General features: G+C 40.2%; 2 protein-coding genes across 3 annotated transcripts in view; one reads left to right on the forward strand and one right to left on the reverse strand.

Moving 5' to 3' along the window:
- Positions 1-12: 12 nt before the first annotated feature.
- Positions 13-11,039, forward strand: TEFM (transcription elongation factor, mitochondrial). 2 transcript variants are annotated; one of them, XM_042453663.1, is made up of 4 exons: positions 13-94; positions 2,850-3,298; positions 5,047-5,196; positions 8,521-11,039. In XM_042453663.1, exons 1-4 carry the CDS (start codon positions 58-60, stop codon positions 8,953-8,955), a joined length of 1,071 nt encoding a protein of 356 aa, XP_042309597.1. In that variant the 5' UTR covers positions 13-57; the 3' UTR covers positions 8,956-11,039. The 2 variants fall into 2 exon arrangements, with proteins under 2 accessions (XP_042309597.1, XP_042309598.1); XM_042453664.1 differs by having other exon boundaries at positions 2,850-2,962.
- The window catches only part of ATAD5 (ATPase family AAA domain containing 5), a 52,799-nt gene continuing 40,875 nt past the window's right edge, over positions 10,014-21,937 (reverse strand). The window contains exons 21-23 of the mRNA XM_042453644.1: positions 16,404-17,212; positions 11,036-11,203; positions 10,014-10,785 (exon numbers count right to left, since the gene is read on the reverse strand). Of these exons, the coding sequence (XP_042309578.1) occupies positions 10,713-10,785; positions 11,036-11,203; positions 16,404-17,212 (1,050 nt within the window). The 3' untranslated portion in view covers positions 10,014-10,712. The remainder of the gene's footprint in view (positions 10,786-11,035; positions 11,204-16,403; positions 17,213-21,937) is intronic.

The raw sequence follows: 21,937 nt of genomic DNA on the forward strand, positions 1-21,937 counted from the left end.
CACGGAGCAGCACTGGGGGGACTAAAAAGGTGTAACGCCGCCAGAAACGCGTGGAAGATGGGCGCCAGAGGGCTTCTGGGTCTTCTCTGGACAGGTAGGCGGGCAGGCGGGAAGGGAAGGCTCTGCAGCCAGGGACGCCTGCATGGTGCTGAGCTGGGCTTCTTCTTCTTGCGTGCCTTCGTCTCTGACTTATGGCGACCCTATTGGAGAGACAAAAGCAAGGCAAAGCAGTCAATCTCTGCTTCCCCTCGTTTTGAGAAAAGATCTAGGACAGATAAGGCTGGGTTGATTTAACCAGGAAAAAAAAGCCCACGATAGGTTCGCCTTAGGGTTGATTTAACCAAAAAAAAGCCTGAGTTTGCAAGACCTGAGCAGAGCAGTTGATGACTAGGGCTCTTGATGTCTCTCATTCAAAGGGTCACCATAAGTTGAGGTTAACCTGAGGGTAAATAACCACAACCGCTTTGCCAGTCTCTCCCTATGAGTTAACATGCATCTGTTTAGTAACTCAGTTAAGGAATCCAAGACAGTGTGGAGCAAAATATATTAAGAATTTACCCAGATTGGAATGTTGTTTTTTAAAATAAATTTTATTGAATTAAAAAAACAATTTACATACCATACAAACCGTAAATTACACATAACACACACGTACAGTACAGTATTATATGACTTTAACATTGCAATCTGTTAAGCTGTTGTTGTTGCGTGCCTTCAAGTCATTCCAGACTTATGGAGACCCTAAGGGAAACGTATCACAGGGATGCTTGGCAAGTTTCTTCAGAGGGGGTTTGCCATTGCCATCCTCTGAGGCTGAGAAATTGTGACTTTGCCCAGGATCACCTGGTGCGTTTCATGACTGAGCAGGAATTCAGACCCTGCTTTCCAGAGTCATAGTCCAGTGCTCAAACCACTACACCATGCAGGCTCTCATACACAGATAAAATGTTGCTTCTGGCTCCTTAGATATCTAAACTTATGAATGTGAACCATCTGACAGATGAGGGAGGTTTTCTTGCAAACTATGGAAGATCCATTCTGGGAAGTAGTAGCTGAGTCAAAAAAGTCTGTCTTCCTAGCAGAGAAACTTGGACTTCAGAAAGCATGACTGTGTAGCTTCACCTGAAGAATGAAAGCTTGATACATGAGACTTCTTTTTAGGCCCTTTGCTTACAGAAATGGACTTCTGAACATCATGGGAACGTAATACAGGTTATAAATCTGCAAAAAAATAAGTCACTATGGACAGTTGTCTCCTTAGGAAAGCAGGAATGGAGGTGTTTGGGTGTGTCAAACATAAACCATATGAATTTAGATGCTTGTTAAGTCTTACAGTCCCAAGTTTCCACAGCAAGAATTTTGTACATGTTACAGAATCCTCTGCAATATGTAGGCTAGATACATCTTGCGTAGCTGATGTGGACAGAGTTCCATGTGTGTAGGAAGTCTGAAACGTTTGCTTTGTAAAGAAAGACTACATTTAGGGCTCTTTAAACTTAATAGTTTGTGAAATAGTAAAGTGCATGAAACAATAAACGTAAGCGTACAATAAACAATACAATTTTCTCATAATATTACAACATACATGATTACATCATTTCATCCCATTATATAAACTGCTAAAATGTTTGGGAGGAGATAAAAGCATTTTCCACAATGCCAAATTGGTTTATAAAACTTGATTGCCATGAGCTGGGGTAATGCAGCTTAGAGCCCGTTCCCCAGGTTTTAAACAAGCTTTGGGCCTAAAACCTATTATTGACTCCAACTGGAGTAGCTATATTGAATCAATACTAATGTGGGAATTCAATACTTACACATGTACCATGGATTCAGTGGGTCTGTTTTTGTTGGAACTAATAGTAGGATTCAGACTTGAGATAACAGCAAAAGAAGCAATGGGGCGGATGGAAAACTGCATGAGGCATATCTGGTCCATTGATCAGTTTTCCTGTCCCTTTGTAACACCAATTCATAGTGTATAGGTCTGTCAGTGACCATAAGCCATTTAACAATGGCTTTAAAGAACCTTCAATTCAGTTATGGTAAGCCAACAAGTACAAGTTGCTGAGATGCAACAACAGAAGAGGGTGATTGCCATTGTGCCTTGCATGTGGGTTTCTGATCCACATCTGGTAGGTCTGATCTAGCAGGACAGTGAGATGGAGGATTAATGCATAGAAGCCAGGATGAGAGATCTTCAAAGCACTAGTGGAAATGAAGTCATCCTCTAGCTTTTGGACTGCAGCTCCCACATTCATCGTTGTATAGGGTATGTGGGTTAAGCCTTCTGGGACTTGCAGTCCAGCAACATCTGGAAAGTCACATGGCTGTATGTAAACAACACTTATTACGATATTATGCATGTTTATTCAGATGTCCTCCTGACTGTTCCTCTTTGTGTCTTTAATAGCTGTATGGCAAAAAGTTCAGCAGATATAGCTTTTGTTCATATTACTATGATGCAAAAAAGGTCATATGCAGGACTGCTCCCTGTCTGTTGATAGAACAATTACAGTTTAGTCAAAAGATCATTGAAAGTATTTGGAGAGGAACTTACAGAAGTTCCTGATAGTGAGGGTTTGGGGGGCTATTTTACTGTGTATTTTGTGTCTGAGGTATGGTATCTGCTTCAGCTAATTCTGTTACTGATGCTGGATATGATTGTATTCTAACAAGTGATCTGTTTTAATATTGTACAGGTAATAGTTTAATTCTATTGTAATGACCACCTTTGTATGTTTTTAATAGTACTGTGCTTTTAAATTATAAGCTGCTTTGAGTCTGTTTTGAGAAAAAAGTGGGATGATGATGATATTCAGTTTGATGGACATCCTTTTCCTCCCCAGGAAAAAGATGCTTTCTTCAGGTTCCAGTTGGGTCATCTCGGGTTCTGTGGTGTTACAAGAAGTCAACGTCTGTCACACAACAAGACTCTGTATCGGTAGCTGAGAATTTAAAGGAAGTAAAATGTGGAATAGATGACTTGTACTCCTCTGAGCAGAGATCTGCTGTTTTGCAGTTACTCAATTCAGCCTCTGAAGAAGAACTTTCAGCTGTGAAACTAATGCGAGGAAGGAAGTCCATTAATGTAATAGAGTACAGGGAGAAGCATGGGCCATTTCAGGATTTACAAAGTTTACTAGATGTGCCTCTTTTTCAATATAAAACAGCTGTTAAAGTATGTAACTTTATTCTCAATCCCCTTGCAAAAGAAGAAAGGAAAGAGAAAAAAATGAACAATCTGACATCTGTAATGAAATATATCAAACCTGAAATAGAAATAGAGAGATTGGAGGTATTCTTTCCAGGTTTTTTTTTTGTTGTTGTTGTTGAAAGGGGGGGGGTTGTCTCTTTTTTTAACAAACAACAATTTTTATCACATATTCATTTTAAGTCTTTGCTTGCATGCAAGTTGAGAGCCCTGTTGGAGTCAGTAGGGCTTTCTTCTGTGTACATATGAAAAAAAAATTGAACACAGTGGCTCTTAATCGTTTAGGTTGTTCAATACAATACCATGTAACAACAGAAATGAAACTGCTTCAGTGTGCACAGAGCAATAATTTTGCTGTTTGATCAGTCCTTGCCCCACCAGGTCATATCATAACCTACTTTTAAAACTGTTATCCTTTTCAAAATAGAGTTGCTGCTTTGCACAGTGAGTTGCTTTTCAAGAAACACAAGGCAAAAGTTCCCTCAGGTGTGTAGAACTAGGTACAGGCCAATATACACTGCAGAAGGAAAGGTATTCATGGAGCTAGCCTTCCAACAAGTCTGGCAGGCTTTTAAAAACAGAGAGCCCACTCAAATGTGGCATATTGCAGGTTCTTTTAAATCTGACTTCCTATGCAACTCTTCCATCCATTTTTTGTGGCAAAGAGATTACAGAGTAGGGGGCTCTTTTGTAACTTCTTAAAGTTTATGCTCCGATTCATATGGAATGTTATTTTGTTCTAAGGAGTGGTGCACACACCTAAAACTCAAGTCCTAGACTGTGTCACATTTGGGCCAGCATGCTGTTAGTGACAGTTGTTGCTGTATGCCTTCAAGTCATTTCTGACTTATAGCAACCCTAAGGCAACACTATCAGAGTTTTCTGGGACTAAGAGTGGGTAACTCAATTCAAGATCACCCAGGTTTCTATAGCCAAAAAGGGAGTCAAAGCCTATTCTCTAGAGTCATAGTTCAATGCACTACACCATACTGGATCTCCTGTTAGTAACATACATAAGCCTACCTGACACTTACGTATGCCTTTGGCTTTCCTTCTTTCCTTCTCGTTCTTTTTTTGTCATTGCAGAGGTTGGTATTTTCTTCTACTGAACACAACCAAAGCTCCCCAGCTCATGGTTTTGCTGTAACAACTTTCCTGAAAGGCCATTCCCTGACTGGTGGAGAGACTGATATTAGAGAAATATTTGCTTAGGGGGCATAGCCATCATCTGGAAGGAGAGAAAGACAAGCCAGCTCCAACAGGCCTCTGAGGGAGAGCAGGTCTGCTGGACTTTCCCCCTTCCCCACGCCATTCAATTCTCCTTTTGTGTCTTGTCTTTTTTTTAAGATTGTAAGCCTGAGGGCAGGGAAATGTCTAATTAATAAATTGTGAGCCACTCTGATAGCCTTGGCCTAAGAGTGGAGTATAAATAAAATTAATAATAATAATAATAAATAATAGCCAGAGGCCTCTGATCCCCTGTGCTCTTCACCAGACATTGAATGGCTGATCATGAGGGATATCTCAGTAAAGCCATGAGTTCTGGGTGTTAAGGAGGGAGCTGTAGCTTAGTTCCACCTGCAAAACGTTTACGCTATGCAATGAAGGGTCTCAGCCTCAGAATAAAGAAGTGCTCCTTAATGTTTATAAGTGTTCTGATTATCTGTATTCTTTCCTAAAACTGAAGTAGTAGGTGTTTTTGAGATTTATATTCCTCATTCTATAGAAATTTCATGTCCTATATCAAGGGGGGGGGGGGGGAGTTTGAGGTTAATCTTTGCTAGAAAAAAGAATGCAGATAGTGATAAACTTTTTCCATGCTCTCCTTTTAGACAGCCAACAGTATTGTGTCTATTGTCTTTGGCACCCGTAAAATTGCATGGGCTCACGTTGATAGACACTTGGCTGTTCAGGACTGGCAGCAGCAAGAATGCACAGTGTTTATGAAAGGAACTTACATCCCATCAATGTATCTTGAAGAGGTAAGCAACATGAAGTTTCAGTGCCCATTTTTTCAGTGTATTCATTAGGGAATAGCACAACTATGAACTACCTAGCAAGGTTTCGGAACTGTCTCTACAAGGCTAGTATTTTAGCTACATTATTTATTTTATATCAGATATTTGTTGTCTGTTGATTCAGAGTTTGAACATCCTTATTTTAAATGTGTGTTGGGCCTCATAGAATATAAACAATAGCTCAAAAGCATTTTGGTAGCTGATGCAGAACAACCATATCTTCCCTTCCCCAAGTGATTGTATGGATCACATTTAGTCTTGTTAGTTGGAGAATCTCTGAGCAGAGGTCTGATGTTTCTCCTGGCAGAAAGTAGGGAGAATCAAGTTTTCAGTTCCCTCTGCAACACACCATTGCTACCTCCCTGACTATTCAACTGATTGCTCAGTTCTGTGGAGATTTTCTGGGAACTGCAAGTGGAAGAAATCAGAAAAAATTCACTGCCTTCCCTTATTCAGCTAGCAGAAAAGCTTTGATGGATCATAAAACCTTCCTCACCTTTTATTTGGAAAATCCTTATAGTAGAGCCAACCTATTCTATACACTGGCTCTGCTGCCATTCAGTGGTATCTATAAATTCCCTACCCATGACACATCAGTTCAGTTTCATGGCCATCACAAAGATTTGAAGGTTCTTTAAACAATGGATTTTTAAAAAGGTATAGATATCTATGTAGATGGCAGAGGACTCATCATTCAAATACATTACTACAGATAATGTCTGGAGGAAAAGTGCACACTTTAGGATCTGTGATGTTAAACTTTTGATGAAGTGATATATATTCATTACACGGAGGACCTTGAGGCTTCGTCTCTAGAGGCCACTCCCTTCCCTCTATCACCACCCTGCAGGAGATAGGAAGAATGCCAAGGCTGCAACTATAAAAACTGCTTTTCCTTCCATTACCAGACTGAAGAAGGCAGAGAGGTCTCTGAGGTGGATGCTTCAAAAACAGCCTCATATTTTGCACCACTATCTTGATTGGGATTATTGTTACTCAGACCAAGCCTATTTAATTTGGTTGCTTTATATTTTATATTGGATTTTATTTACTGAAAATGTATTTTACCAAACAGGGCTATAAGCAAAAGCAGCTCCAATTACTATCTGGAGATTGACCAGGTCATAAGGAAAAAAAAAAAACAAACAAAGGAAAATCACTAACTTTCTCTCCTCCCGAGGTGGGGAAGCTGTTATTGAGGATATATCCTTATTACCCCCAGAGCCTAGTCTAGATTTGTAACTGTTCATCAATTGATCGCTCTTTTGTGTTATGCCATTTCATACACAGATATGTCAGATTAAAATGAAAATGTCTATATGTTGCATTTATCTATCAGTAGAGAACACCTCTGGATTAAACTAAGTGACACATCCATAGACTGCTGATGCTGATACAAGCCCTCCACTCTGATACTAAAATTCAAATCAGATTGGATCTTGCTGGCTCGCTACCAAACCCGATATCAACTATTTGAGGTGTCCATCAAGGCTGTCAGTTAGCACCAGCATTGTTTAATCTTTATGTTAATTCATTAATAATTCATTTAAGTGATAATGACAACTATGTACCCACTAAATTGGGACCTATGAAAATATCAGTTTTCATGTATGCGGATGATACTATTTTATTGTCACAATCCCAGCAAGATTTAAGGAGATTATTAAAAGCTTTTAGTCAACTAGCATCACAAGACAAGTTTAATAATAAAAAGACAAAAATACTAGTTTTTGCCAATAGGTACATAAAACATACATGGCGAATTGATAGACAGTCTATAGAACAAATGAAGTCCTTCAAATATTTAGGTCTAAATTTTTTCTCAACTGGATCTTGGAGATGACATTTTGAAAATACAAAAGCAATTGCTATTAATACAGCCAACTCTTTATTAAAACTCTATTGGAGCAGAGGTGGTAAACAGTTTCCTCCAACTATTAAAATGTATGAGGCTAAAGGTATAGCTCAGATACATTATGGGGATGAAATATGGGGGCTTAAGATAAAATCTAATTTGGAAACAGTCCAAAATAATTACTCACGGGCAATTTTAGGCCTGCCCAAAGAAACTGAGACCTCTATCCTTCAGTTGGAAGGTGGACTCTGTAAAGGTTATAACTCAGGTTCAAGCTATTAAATACTGGTTGAAATTTACTAAAGGAATAGGCACAATCCTTGTATTGATTGTTTTCCAAGAAATGATAATATTTGAAAATAAGACACTTTTATCTTGGAATCAAGAAATTCTAAAACTTAATGATTTGTATGGGCTCTCAAAGGACTCACTGTGCTCTTTATGATAGAGCTGTAAAATATATGAAGTCCCACATTCTGAAACAGGACTTTCAATTAGATTGTACCTCTGTTGGCTTATCAAAATGTGCTCCTTGGTATGCCAAACTCCCTGTCCAAACAAGTTACCCACAATATCTAAATAATACAACTAACTTCAAACAAAGAAATGCCTTCACAGCCCTTCGTTGTCAGTCAGTGACCACAGCTGTGGTGCAAGGGCATTATCAAAGGATCATCTGAAAAGAAAGAGTTTGCTCATGTGACTCCAAGTCATTTGAAGATCTAACTCATTACTTATTAGAGCGCCCAGTTTATAAAGATACAAGACATGCCTTATTCCATGATGTTTATCACACTATGCTCTTAAAGAGCTACTATTCCAGTGTGACTCCTCTAGCAGCCTCCTGTTGCATGCTGGGATTGGCAGTTTTAAGGAGCTGAACTTCTCTGCCTGAGAATTCTAAATACCCCTCCTTAAAACTGCCAATCCCAGCATGCAACAGGAGGCAGCTAGAGGAGTCACACTGGAATAGTACCTCTTTAAGAGCTCGTCTGATAAACACCAAAGACTTAGGGTTGGCACCAAATAACTCTGATTCAATTTGATCAATTTTTTACTAGGGTACACCAATCCAAGCATTTCTGAAAAGGTAGTCTGTTTTGCTTTTAAAGCATCACTTATAAGGAGGAAGCTTTGTAAAGATGATGGTTGGGTTACAGGATAGATTTGAACCTCAATTATTCTTCAATAGCCTCAGCTTTGCAAACCAATGCTATATAGTTTTAGTGTATCTGGTCCTTGTACCTATGTAGATTCATCTGAGCCTTCAAGGTGTTTTTTTAAAGATAATTTTAACTTTGTAATGCAATGTATTATTTTTACAATGTATTTAATGTTTATATTTTAAACTTTATATGGATTACTTTTTGTAATGGCATATGCCATACAAACAAACTTATCTAGTATGCTAGTATTCATTATTTTTATTTCAGATTTCCTCTGTTGTATCGAAGGTTCCAGAAGCAGATTTTTACGTTTTAGAAAAGACTGGACTTTCTGCTCTGAATGCAAGTTTGTTTCCAGTAACATTACATCTCCGTACAGTGGAAGCTATGCTGTATGCATTGTTACACAAGACATTTGCACAGGATGGCCAATACAAAGTACTAAGTATGACACGAAGTGCTGTAGGAAAATACTTTGGACTGATGGTGGGGGATGCCCGAACTAGTGGAATAGATCTGGTAAAACAGTTCCTCTCAGAATTTGTTACCCAAGCCGAGTCCCGTGTGAGCTTTCCAAGAGACCAAGTGGTTTATTATAGAAATATATTGTCATCAAATAAACAAAGGCGAGAAGAGGAGCTGTGTGACTCACTGCTACAGGCAGTAGCTTTTTATGAACTATTGTTGAATAACACCGGTTAATTCTTACTTGTATTCGTTTTCATTAAACTTGTTGGTATATATGGTTTTTGGAACATACAATATAAATGGCAAACATACTGCAGGAAGATGCATTAACTGTGTAGCTGACCTCTATGCAAGAAGATAGCAACAGAACTGGTGTAGTTGTGCTGTCTGGAAAACCGCTAAAGAATGGAATCCATATAAACCTTTTACCTGCAGATATAAAGCATAGTATAAAGTGCAAATAAGCCAGCTAACACAATCTTAATTTGTGCTGTTGTACAGCTCTAGTAAATGTGTGAGAGAAGACTTTTTCCACTCAGTTCTTCTTCTGAAGTAGTGGGTGATTACTTAATACAATTTATTACCGTACATCACTCAGTTGAAAGTTTTGATTATTTCAGAGGAAATAAATTATAAATTAATGCATTTGGAAGTGGGATGTTGGACAACTGGGCAAACATCTTCTGTAGCATCTCAACACTGAAACATTAAATCTATAAATTGTGTAGGTATTTTTCCTTTGACAAAACTATCAATTTCCTTTTAGTTTACTAACCTTATAACTTCTGGATAAATAAAAACAGATTTCAGAATCATAAGATCATCATTAATAAGTACATAGCCTCAGTTAAATAAGCTAATTTAAATGTTTGGCGCTCCCAAAATGTGTTAAGGGGTCAGAACAGCCACGGTGCTTTTGTACTTGAGGCTGCTTCATCACAAACAGTTGTAATACAGCTATTTCTTCTAATTAGGCAACATGTAGTAGGGTTCAACAACCATGAAATAGACTAGTATTCTTAGGCTGCAGTTATGTTAGAGCACTACGTTAATATTTATGGAAATGGTTGTGGTTTTGGTGTGTGTGGTATTTCACAGTTAGACATTGGATATGTTCAGTATGGTGCTTGCTTTGTAATTGGTTGCATGACTGTTGGGTCAGGTGTGTAACTACACTGGTCTATATTTACACTGTGCTAAAAGTGTATAGGATCTTCAGTCATTTACTCCACAAGTACCTTATTTTTTTAATTACAGATAAGAAGGGAAGGCCTTCTGAGTGGACTCAGAAATATAGTATAGTCAGCTTTCTGTACCCATGGATTTATTTATCCACAGATTCAAACATCCACAGGTTAAAAATATATAAATTCCAAAAAGCAAACCTTGAATTTGTAATTTTATATAAGGCACACCATTGTACTATTCCATTGTATTGAACAGGACTTAAAAATCCAAGGGGGATCCTGGAATCAAACCCCAGCAGATACCAAGGGTTTACTGTAAACATTTTCACATTTAAATGGGTAACATCCTAAAATATAAGAACAGTTCATCAGAACAAAACACAACATGTTTTCATGCCTAAAAGGTCACCTTGCAAGAAATTACAAAAATCCACATATTTATTATTTCACTGCAGATACATAAATTTGGCCAAGGAAAATTCAGTGAAGCAATAGTAAAAATAAAACACACAGTATGAAAATAAAAGATACAAGGTTGGATTTAAATATTCCTAATGACCCTACAGTAATATCAGTATAGAAAAGGCACTTGCACAGCTGTTTCTGCTGCCTTTGTTTCATGTTGATCTTTATGCATACATATGTGCAGTTTTGCAGGGAAATTATTTAGAATATGAAAAGCACCTTGACAGAAGATATATATAGTCTGTTATTTAAATACTTTAAAAATATCAAAATATAAACAAGCACTTTGAATATACAGTAATGTTTTTTACATGTACAAAGTCACTATTGGGATTTATTTTAAGGGAAGTCTGTTGCCAAACTATTCAAAATTTCTTTGGGAAGATGAATTCCTTCAAGGTAGTGAAGAAACCTGTTTGAAAAGGAAAAGGGAAAATGAACTTATGATCAAAAAGTATTATGATGAAACCCATATGAAGTCAGTCACTTGACTAATTCCAACCTGGTTATTTAACATTTTTTGTCTTGTATGATGCACAATAAAATTACAACCATACACACAGTACTTTTTTCTGAAGTAAGGCCCAGTGAATGCAAAGCAGTTTATTTCTGAAAAAAACATGAACAGATTTGTGCTGTTATTGAAATAAATGAAAAGTTACCTTCTTTTTGTTCTCCCCTGTTCTTTCTGCTTTTCTGACTTGCAGATGTTGCGGAGAGTTGGCAGGTATTCCATTACACTAGCTTGTCTGTTAGTATAATTTAGAAGGCTTCTACCAGAAAACACAGTTTCAATCAATTCTAACCTCTTTTGTGCATTATGCTGAATTCTGCAAAAAAGAAAAAAAAAGGATTATGGTTTAACTATTATTGGTGAAGTTTAATTTTTTATAAGATGGGCTCAAAAACTACAACCAATGCTTAACTAGCATCTAATTCCAGAAGTCATGTTTTTCTGAATGCAGAATTTGATCTTATATAAGTACCTAATTAAAGCAAATATTCTGAATTTATATTAGACCAGAGGTGGACAGTTGCCATGGAGGTATGGAATGGATCCCCCACAAAAAAGGAGGGGCAACTGTATTTGTATTTATTAAATTGATACTGATATATAAATGAACCTTCAGTATACTTAAACTGGCATAAATAACACTGTTTATTAAATTAAACTAACAGAGACTAAACTCAGCTCCAATTGAGGTTGTGTGGGGCAGGGGGGAGATATGGCGGTGGGAGAAGGGACTTCCGTACCAGGGGAAGGCGTGATCAATGCATCATATCTATCTCGCCTTCCTGTCCCCCTCCCAACCTGAAGGACCTGAGGGTCACTCCAACCGTGCCACAAACCCTGTCGCTGCTCCTGTGCAATGCCAGGTCTATTAACAACAAGACCCACATCCTCCACGATATGGTGGAGGACAGTAAATGTGACCTGGCATGCATTACCGAGACCTGGCTTGGGCCTGAAGGAGATGCTGTGTGGGCTCAGGCCCTACCTGCTGGGTTCTCGGTGAAGGACCAGCGCAGGTTAGGTGGGCGGGGGGTGTGTGGCCTTGATACATAGGAACACCGTGTCCCTCACCAGGAACCACATCCGACAGTCCTCCTATATCGAGTGTATTTACCTGACCCTAAAGGCTAGGGACAGTCTAGGGATTCTGTTAGTGTATCGGCCACCCCGTGCATTAGCGGACTCCCTTAACAAGCTGACACAGCTGGTCGCTGAGCTGATGTTGGAGACGCCCAGGCTTCTTGTCCTGGGCGACTTCAACATCTCCCTCAAGGCCAGCCATGTTCCATCTGGTGCGGCTCGGGAATTCTTGGAGACCATGGCGGCCATGGGCCTGTCCCAGCTGATACAGGGTCCTACGCATTGCGCGGGTAATACTCTCGATTTGGTCTTCTGTTCGGATGCGGAAAATCCGTGGGTGGAAATAGCTAATATTTCCCCCCTGCCATGGATGGATCATTTTCTGGTAGAGGTGAAAATCAAGGCCTCTACCCAGATCCCCCCCGGGGGTGGTGGACCAGTTAGGATGGTCCACCCTCGAAGGCTGATGGAACCTGAGAGGTTCCAGGAAGCCTTAGAGGGGTTCACGGCTGGTAATGACGGCGACTCTGTTGATGCCCTCACCGGTATTTGGAATACCGGTCTTTCTAGGGCTATATACAGTATCGCTCCCAAGCGCCCTCTCAGGCCTGCTTCTAAACGTAAGCCCTGGTATACGGAAGATCTCCGGGCAAGGAAGCGGGTTTTGCGACGGCTAGAGTACCGTTGGCGGAAACACCTTCGCTTGGACGACAAGGCTCTCCTAGACCAACTGTTAAAGGACTACGGAGAGGCAATACGAGCAACAAAGAATTCGTTCTATGGTGCTCGTATTGCGTCCGCGGAGTCGCGTCTGGCAGAGTTGTTCAGGGTGGTCAGGGAGTTAACTCAGCTCCCTCCCGCCCTGAACCAGATCCTTGAACCTTCTAAGGCCTGCTGTGACTTGTTCAACGACTTTTTTGCGGATAAAACCTCTCGTATAAGCGAAGGTCTGAACGCCGACATTTCAGCTGAACCTAGGGTAGAAGTGTCCAGAGCCTCCGTGGACTATGTTAAACTGGATCAGTTTGAGTTGGTGAGTACCGAGGATGTGGACAAGATCCTTGGAAGTGTTCGGAAAACAACCTGCTCTCTTGATCCCTGTCCCTCATGGTTAGCGGCCCAGGGGGGACCGGCGGTAACATCATTGTTACGCCGGATAGTTAATACATCTCTGAGGGATGGGCTATTTCCATCACAACTTAAATTGGCCATTGTAAAACCTATTTTAAAAAAGCCCTCCCTCGACCCCCCTGGTACATAATAATTATCGGCCTGTTTCGCTGCTTCCATTTTTGGGTAAGGTGATCGAGAGGGCGGTTGCGATCCAGCTTCAGGCAGTCTTGGATGAAACGGATTATCTGGACCCATTTCAAACTGGCTTCCGGGCGGGTTACGGGGTTGAGACGGCCATGGTCGCCTTGGTCGATGATCTCCGTCTGAGCATCGACGGGGGAAGCGTGTCCCTGTTGGTGCTCTTGGACATCTCAGCGGCTTTCGATACCATAGACCATGGTATCCTTCTGGGACGCCTGGCAGAGGTGGGGATCGGGGGCACTGCGCTCCAGTGGTTCCGCTCCTACCTCTCCGGGAGGTCCCAGATGGTGCAGCTGGGAGACGTGTGCTCCGATGAGAGGGCCCTTAAAACTGGGGTCCCTCAAGGAGCCATTCTGTCTCCCATGCTATTTAACATTTACATGAAACCGCTGGGAGAGATCATCTGGAGACATGGGGCGCGGGGTTATCAGTACGCTGATGACACCCAAATTATTTTCTCTATGTCTCCGACTGATGCAGTGACTGGGGATGGCGTCTCTCCTCTCGTGGCCTGTCTAGAGTCAGTAATGGGCTGGATGAGGGAAAACCGACTCAAATTGAATCCAGAGAAAACGGAGGTACTAGTGATAGGTTCTCCTGGTCCAGGAATGGCGGTGGTTCCACCTATCCTGAATGGGGTCACGCTCCCTGTGAAGGACTCTGTGCGCAGTCTGGGGGTGCTTCTTGACTCGTCGCTTCACCTGACAACTCAGGTGAATGCGACGGTCAAGAGCACCTGTTATCAGCTTCGGCTTATTCGCCAGCTGCGCCCATACCTGGCCCAGAGGGACCTAGAAACTGTTGTACATGCTCTGGTAACTTCGAGACTGGATTTCTGCAATGTACTCTACATGGGGCAACCCTTATACCAAACTCGGAAGCTGCAAATGGTGCAGAACATGGCAGCCCGGCTGGTCACTGGTGCTTCCAGGACCAGCCATATAACACCGGTTTTGAAAGACCTCCATTGGCTGCCCATCCGCTTCCGAGCTCAATATAAGGTGTTGGTAATTACCTATAAAGCCCTAAATGGCTTGGGCCCAGGATACCTAAAGGACCGCCTCTCCCCATATATTCCGCCTCGCACCCTCAGAACGTCTGGGCAGCAATTACTAAAGGTGCCTGGGGCTAGGTTAGCCTCCACCGCACGGAGGACATTCTCCACGGCTGCCCCAGCCCTTTGGAACACGCTGCCCTTCGAGCTCCGCTCGTCCACCACCCTGGCCCAATTCAGGAAGGACTTGAAAACCTTCCTGTTCCAACAGGCATTCCCCGAATAAAATCCTGTGGGCCTCCCTCCTCTTCCGTGGCCAAGAGGTTGGGCTATGGGGCTTTTTTATTTTTATTTTTTATTTTTTTTATTTTTATATGATTGCTGTATATGTATTTTAATTTTTCTTGTCTTTGTGTTTTGATTGTATTTTAATCTTTGTTGTACGCCGCCCTGATTATAAGAAGGGCGGGATATACAGTGGTACCTCGGGATACGAAATACCCAGGTTACGAATTTTTCGGGATACGAATAAATCCCATAGGGATTTATTGTTTCGGGTTACGAAAGTTTTTTTCGGGTTACGAAAAAACTCCGGCGCTGTTTTAAATGGAGCCGCGGCAGAGCCGCGGCTTTTTTCCCCATTAGCGCCTATGGCAATTCGGCTTACGAAGGTTTTTCGGGTTACGAAATTAGCCGCGGAACGAATTAATTTCGTAACCCGAGGCACCACTGTAAATAAAAAATTTATTTATTTATTTTATATCGAGTGTCCCATTAATTACACGTGTTGTTAGTGGATTGCTGCCTGCAAACCACGATGTCAGCTTTTAAAAAATCCTGGGAGAACAACTACTGGCAAAAAAAGGCTTGAGGATTGCCTAAAGCATGTAATATGCACTTTACAGATTACAGGCTGGATTCCAACATGCCCTATATGAAGAGATGGGTTCTTTCTTTTCTAGGGAGTAGAAGTAATTTTCATCAATTCCCTCTTCTCACTACAGCATCTCACACTTTGTGCCATTTCCCACATTTTTCTCCATCCCTTGAAACCTTCCTGAACAGTGGTTCTTTTCTATGCTAGGGACCTTCTTTATATATATTTTTGTTGCCACGAATCCCCAACACTTAACTCAAGATTTAAAAGCATAATAATAGTAGTAGTAGTAATAGTAGTACTTGGACATTGAACCATTTACAATTACACCAATAATACCATTTACAATTTACAAACCATTTACAATTACATCAATAACACAGCTATATCTTTGAATTGCACCAGCCGTTATACCTTCTCCAAGAGAAACCAAAGGGGGAGAGAATAGGTCAGCCAGTTAGCCTTTGCCTTGGCTCCTGCTACATGGCTACTCTGCTGCAGGGAGGGGGCAGGCTGAGCAACAGAGATGACAGCCACCACCTTTTTATCTCTCTTCCCCACCCCTCCTTTCCAGGACACCTAAAACAAGGATCGGGAGGAATACAACTGGGGAAAGGGACACCCTTTTTTTCAAACTCTCTTCAGCAAGACCATCAACAAAAACCCTTTGTGTCTCAACTCCACCACCTCTACCACCACATCAACCTGAAGCAACATGTTGGGTGTTTGCAAAGTGTTCACATGCACATTTCTGTGTTGTGGGATTATTACAGGGGAGAGATGGGAAAGGTGGAGAAGTCGGGGGGGGGGGGGGACAAGGAGGAGAAAAGTCCCAGCAAAACACCAGTCCTCGAGAACAAAATCCTAGCAACCTGCCTTTATGGTTGCTTGTGGAAGAAACAGTTCAAACTTCCTCCCCCTTTTTCCCTTCTCCATCAGGAGGGGAGGAAACCAAGATGGCAGAAGAAGGAAAGAAAGAGCAGGTGGGTAAGCAAAGAAGCAAAAGGTCTGCACTGATTTAGTAGTTGAGCGTTTGGAAGAAAAAGTTAGTGCCCTCTAGCCAAAACTCCAAGGTGACTGATCGTAGTTTAAAGGGAATCCAGCACACTGGGAGCTAACTAACTATATTTAGGGGTAGCATAAATAAATATTTGCAACAAAATAGACAAAGCCCTTGTTCTTTCTGACACTTCTGCTTTAACGTCCCTTGTTCCCTTCAAGCAATATACCCCAGAAAAATGTTGACCTTACCTTGTATTAGCTGCTTGCTGGCCAAAGTATAAATTGGGTTGGTCTTTTGAAATATGGAGGGGAACATCTTCCAATTCATTCTTCCTAGGAGTTCTTGCAGTGTTCAATGCATTTTCTTTTATTTTTGAAATATTCTTAAAGCATTTATTAAAATTTAGTGCCTCCATTGTTGCTTTCAGTTCAATAGAGCTTTGGGACCTCCACCAGTCAGTATCCTCCATACTAAACTCATCAGATAGACCATTTTTTATCTTTCCTTTTGTCCAAATAAATTCCTCGTACTTACAAGACTGTGTTGATGCCTGAGTCCTGAAGCTGAAGCAAGAGTCTGAGAGAGACATATTGTCAACAAATTCAGCTAGTGAATTTAGACACTGGAATGTAAGAGCACAGTCTTTTGCTTTTGCTTTATCATTCAATGCTACTGTGCTTGTGCGCTCAGGTTTTTCTTCTAAGCATGAGCCATTTGTGTCAGATGGCACAGTAATGAATCCAGAATAGTTTAATTCACTCTCAAATAAATCACTATCATCCAATATAACTATCCTCCTCCGGCACTTTGTCTGCTTAGTCTTTTTCACAGGACTAGCTTCCCCCAAGCAGTCACTGTCAGTGGGTCCATTATTTGATGAGCTTTTTGTAAAGTTCTTATCTAAAAGATTAGGCATATGCATTGGTTCTGGAAGTATATTAACAGGTAAAGGTAAAATGTTTTCAAGATTGCTATAAATAAAATCTATATTCTTCCTCTGGAATTCTGTGAGCAGATGTATCAGTTTATTCCACGCTTCCTTTGTTGTGATTGCATTCTGTAAAAATGAAATGGACAAAAATTACTTTCTTTTCTCAGACATACTTGTTGTCTACCCACATTTCAACAGGCATATTGATTCAGATCCCATTTCCATCAGGAGAGAAACTAAACAAGGCTGCCCATTTTCACCCTTGTTGGTCATCTTTGTTATATAGCACTTAGCTACTTTATTGCAGAATGATCTTGAGACAACAGTATTAATGGCCAAAGAGGTCTCTTAAACCTTTATGATGATGATTTGGCAGTCTCTGTTAACAGCCCTAACTTGGCAACTCCAAGAATGATAGAAACTATCCCAAGTTATGGTGATATGGCTAGGCTCCAAGTTAATTTAAACATATGTAAAACGTTGATTCTAAATTTATCAACTATAATTAGAATTTATTTACAAAGTTTTACTCTCTGATTTCATCATCACTGAAATATTGAGGAGTTTGATACCTAAAGCACTGAACAAAACTAATACACTGAATTATAAGGCTCTTCTGCATCACTTTTGGCACAGACTAAAGGAATGAGAAAAACTGAAATTATTAGGTTGGTCTACTGTTGTTAAAATTTTATTGCTCCTAAAAGAACTTACCCCTTGTGAATAATTCCAACGGGGATAAGGACACTTTTTTTATCTTACAGGCAAAGGGTTTTGTCTAAATTTATTCATATTCATATTTATGGAGTAAATAATCCAGTTTTTAACTCTAACAGCTTTCATAAATAGAAGCAGGGTATTTGGTGATACCCACCCTTTATCCTTATGATGTAGCTTCTAGGAATGTGTCTGGTTGTCCTTGGAAGTTGAAGATACTGAACTGAATAAAATTGTGGGTCCCTCCCCCATCCATCCAGAGAAATTTAACTGGAAACAATTTCAAACCTGTCCATTCACAATATTTTTAAGATCTGGAAAGCATGGCTGAACATCTTATTTCTAGTATGTATATAATAGTGTGTGTGTGTGTGTGTGTGTGTGTGTGTGTGAGATAAGTGGTCATAGTTACAATTTTGGAAAAAGTAAGGTTCAGGATCTAACTGTTGGCTCTCAACCAAACTCTGGAGAACAAATTCAAATGAAACTTGCTAATGGTCCTTACATCCAGTTTCAAATATTTCAAGCTGTATATTTTTCACCACAAACACAGGTATTAAGACAGAGGGTGTCTATTTAGCTGCAAATACTTAAAAATATCTTTATTTCAGAGATATACTCAATTTCTCTTGGAATAAAAGATGTTTGGGGATAATGCTTTCAAGGATATGTGGAAGAGATCACCAATGTATTCTTTGTCTGGTAAATGGAGGGAGCTCAATCTCAAACATGTGAATAATTGATATTTTACACCCCTTAAAGAAGGGCACTACATATGAGTGTTACTATTATGGTGGAGACAGAAGCTCTTATATTCATATGTAAGTGCTGGCACTACCTTGCGTGTTCCAGTTTTGATGGGAAAGTGTTTGCTGAAATAAGAGATAATCAGCAACTGATTTATAAAACTGCCCCCTCCTTTGGGTCTTTTGTTCCTATTTACAAATCCTAGCAACTTGCTTACATAAAAGTCCTGATCAGTTTTTGTTGTCTGAGAAAAATATTAATTATTGCACAAAACTGGAGTAAAAATGTATGTCAATTTTACAATGGAGGGAAAAATTATGGTCTGTTGCACTAAAGAAAAAAGTCATCTCATATGCACATTCCTTAAGAAATTATGATTGGGACAATGAAAAATTTTATACAAAAATTATATACTTCATGCTGAAGTAATATAGATTAATTCAGCATACCAACTCTTCATGTAAATTTATGGAAAGATCTGGTCCATTAACAACTAACTTTTATATATAACTTTTTCACAGAGTGATTGGAAGAACATTGAGAATCTGAGTTTCGTATGGAATGTTTTTAATTTATCCAAGTATAGATTATAGTTTTTCTCTGTGTGTTTAAAAAACAAGCAGCACTCCTGCTGTGTTTTGTAGGAGGCAACAGAGATGGCTGGAATATTTTTGACAAGAAAAAAGGAAAGAAAAAAGAAAAACAGGCAGGAAAGGGACAGAAGAGGACTGGAATGTTTGGGAAGGGAAAGGATGGAAACCGAGTGATATTCACCTTTGGAATACCCATCAGGGCTTCACCAAGTGGCTGCATCATTAATGGGGGGTAGATGCTCCCCACATGAACTGTTTGCCCTGACTTATCTCTGCTTGTTTCTGTCACTCCACCCCACTCCCTCCAGGTAGAAGTCTTCTCATACAACTATAAGTGGAGCTGGTGAGCTCAGTTTTACATTGTATTTTTCAACCTAAAGAAATTTGCTGCAGGCAGATTCAGTCTTTAGCAGCACACTCACCAGTGAATAAAACTTTTCAAAAGGTCCCAGTTCTCCAGCTACCTGAGGCATAAAGCCCCCCACCCAACACTGGCAGAACACTGTCTGCTGCTGGAGGAGCAGCTGGTGCACAAGGCTGAGAAAAAAAATACCATCTTTTCATACTTGGCTGTATCTGTCTCCTGTCCAAATACAGTTGGCCCTTCTTATACACGGATTCAAGCATCCACGGTTTGAAAGTGTTCAAAAAAGTATAAATTTCAAATATCAAACCTTGATTTTCCATTTTTTATAAGGGACACCATTTTGTTATGTCATTATATTTAATGGGACTTGATCATACACGGATTTTGTTATACACGGGGGATCTTGGAACCAAACCTCAGCGTATAACAAGGGTCCACTGTAATCTCTTTGGAAGCCAAGGAAGGACATACTGATGAATTGGCACAGCCCACAGCTTAATAATTACTAGCAGCTGGCTCTGCTCTATAGAAACAGCTATTTCCTGAATACCAGGCTCTATGGTTCCTAAGAGAGACAGTTTGAGGGAGGAGCAAATGCAACTTGGGAGAATCAACTCTGCTGCAGCCCAAGTCATTTTCTTAGGGCAGTAAGAATTGCGGCTGCCATAGTCTGTACCTCTTCCTTATTGGTGGAGTTGTAAGAACAGTAGCAGTTCTGCCTTGCTGCCAGGAGAAATTTACCAACCCCTAGAATGCAAAAATAATGACCATAGAAAATCTACACAAATTGAACCTGGACAAACAGAAATAGTAAAAAGAGTTCTCATACCTGGGAGCAAACATCCATAGCAATGGGGACCACAGCCAAGAAATCAGAAGATTAAGAATGGGGAGAATGGCTATGAAAGAACTAGAAAAGATCCTAAAATCAAAGATATACAACTGAGCATAAAAGAATAGTGCAAGCCATTATATTCCCTGTTATCATGTATGGATGTGAGAGCTGGACAATTAAGAAACAAGATAGGAAGATGGAAATTTATTTGAGATGTGGTGCTGGAGAAGACTGTTGAGCCAGAAATGTCCCTGGAAGCCAAAATGATAAAACTTAGGTGTCATATTTTGGACGTATCATGAGAAGAGAGGACTCATTAGAACAAACAAGAATGCTGGGAAAGGTGGAGGGAAATAGAAAGAGAGGAAGGCCACATGCTAGATAGATGGACTCTATTAAGGAGGTCACGTGTATGTATTTGCCGGAACTAAGCAGAGCAGTGGATGGCAGGGAATCTTGGAGATGTCTCATTCACAGGGTCGCCATGGATTGAGATTGACTCGAGAAAGGTTAACAACAAACAGCAAAGAATGCTCCTATCTGAGGCTGGGTAACAACTACAAAAATCATGGCACATCATTTTTTAATTATTGTTTGTTTGTTTGTCTTAAGAATGCCATACAGCAATGTGCTATAATTGTTCTGTTCTGTTAGTAATTATTAGTTTGCTGTAGGGGAGATGCCTGTTAAAACAGAAGTACTGAACAAACAGTATTATTTGCAAAAGAAAATATAGCATTATTCAGTCTCTTGCATTCAGTTATTTGAGTGCTGCCACATTTGTAGCCAAAACAGCAATACTCACATATAAGAAAATATCCATGTGCATTAGCAAACTCAGGGCAATCCTAAAGTTTGCAGAAGATCAAAATGCTTTTCAAAAGAAACCCTTGGAAGAGGAAACCCAATAAGGATTGAGCATACTAGTGTTCATGGAATGCTGACTGTTTAGAGGAAAATAAAGAATCAGCTGGAAGGAAATGCAGTGGTAAGAAAGGAGGCCAAAGGAAGACAGGCTGACAGATATAAAAGGATAAACATCTCGTTTTCTGAATAACTTTTTTACTAGTGTACAATGAGAAGCTATTTTTTAAAAACATCCTCAGAGACAGAAAGCTGCCAAACAGATAAATCCAAGATTTATTAATCTCAGTGCCCAGCCACCTAAGATAAAACCATATGGGGTCGATGTGTTCAGTGGGCATGACATGCTTACAAACTGTTGATGGAAGGATGGAAACCTGAAGACAAGGACTCTACACATCAACACTCTGTTACCAGCCCTGGTTACTCCCTCTATTTCCAATGTCCTGGCTTAGATTCTTATCACTAATGAAATCAAAGTGGCAACACTCACACACAAAAGAGAGAGATCTGCTGGTCTGACGTTATCGCAAATGTGTATTTTTAAAAAAAAGCTGTAGAAAGAATTTGAAGGAGGAGATAATGTCAAAAAGAGACACTGAATTTTTACTGGCCACAAAATGTATACTGACCATTGGAGAATGGAAAACTTGGGGTGGGGGTAGAGAAAGGAACTGAATGAAAACAATTAGAATCCAGAATAGCAACATCACATGTTTTATTTCTTC

This window comes from Sceloporus undulatus, chromosome 2, assembly GCF_019175285.1.
Source record: "Sceloporus undulatus isolate JIND9_A2432 ecotype Alabama chromosome 2, SceUnd_v1.1, whole genome shotgun sequence".
In the NCBI taxonomy this organism is placed as follows: Eukaryota; Metazoa; Chordata; class Lepidosauria; order Squamata; family Phrynosomatidae; genus Sceloporus; species Sceloporus undulatus.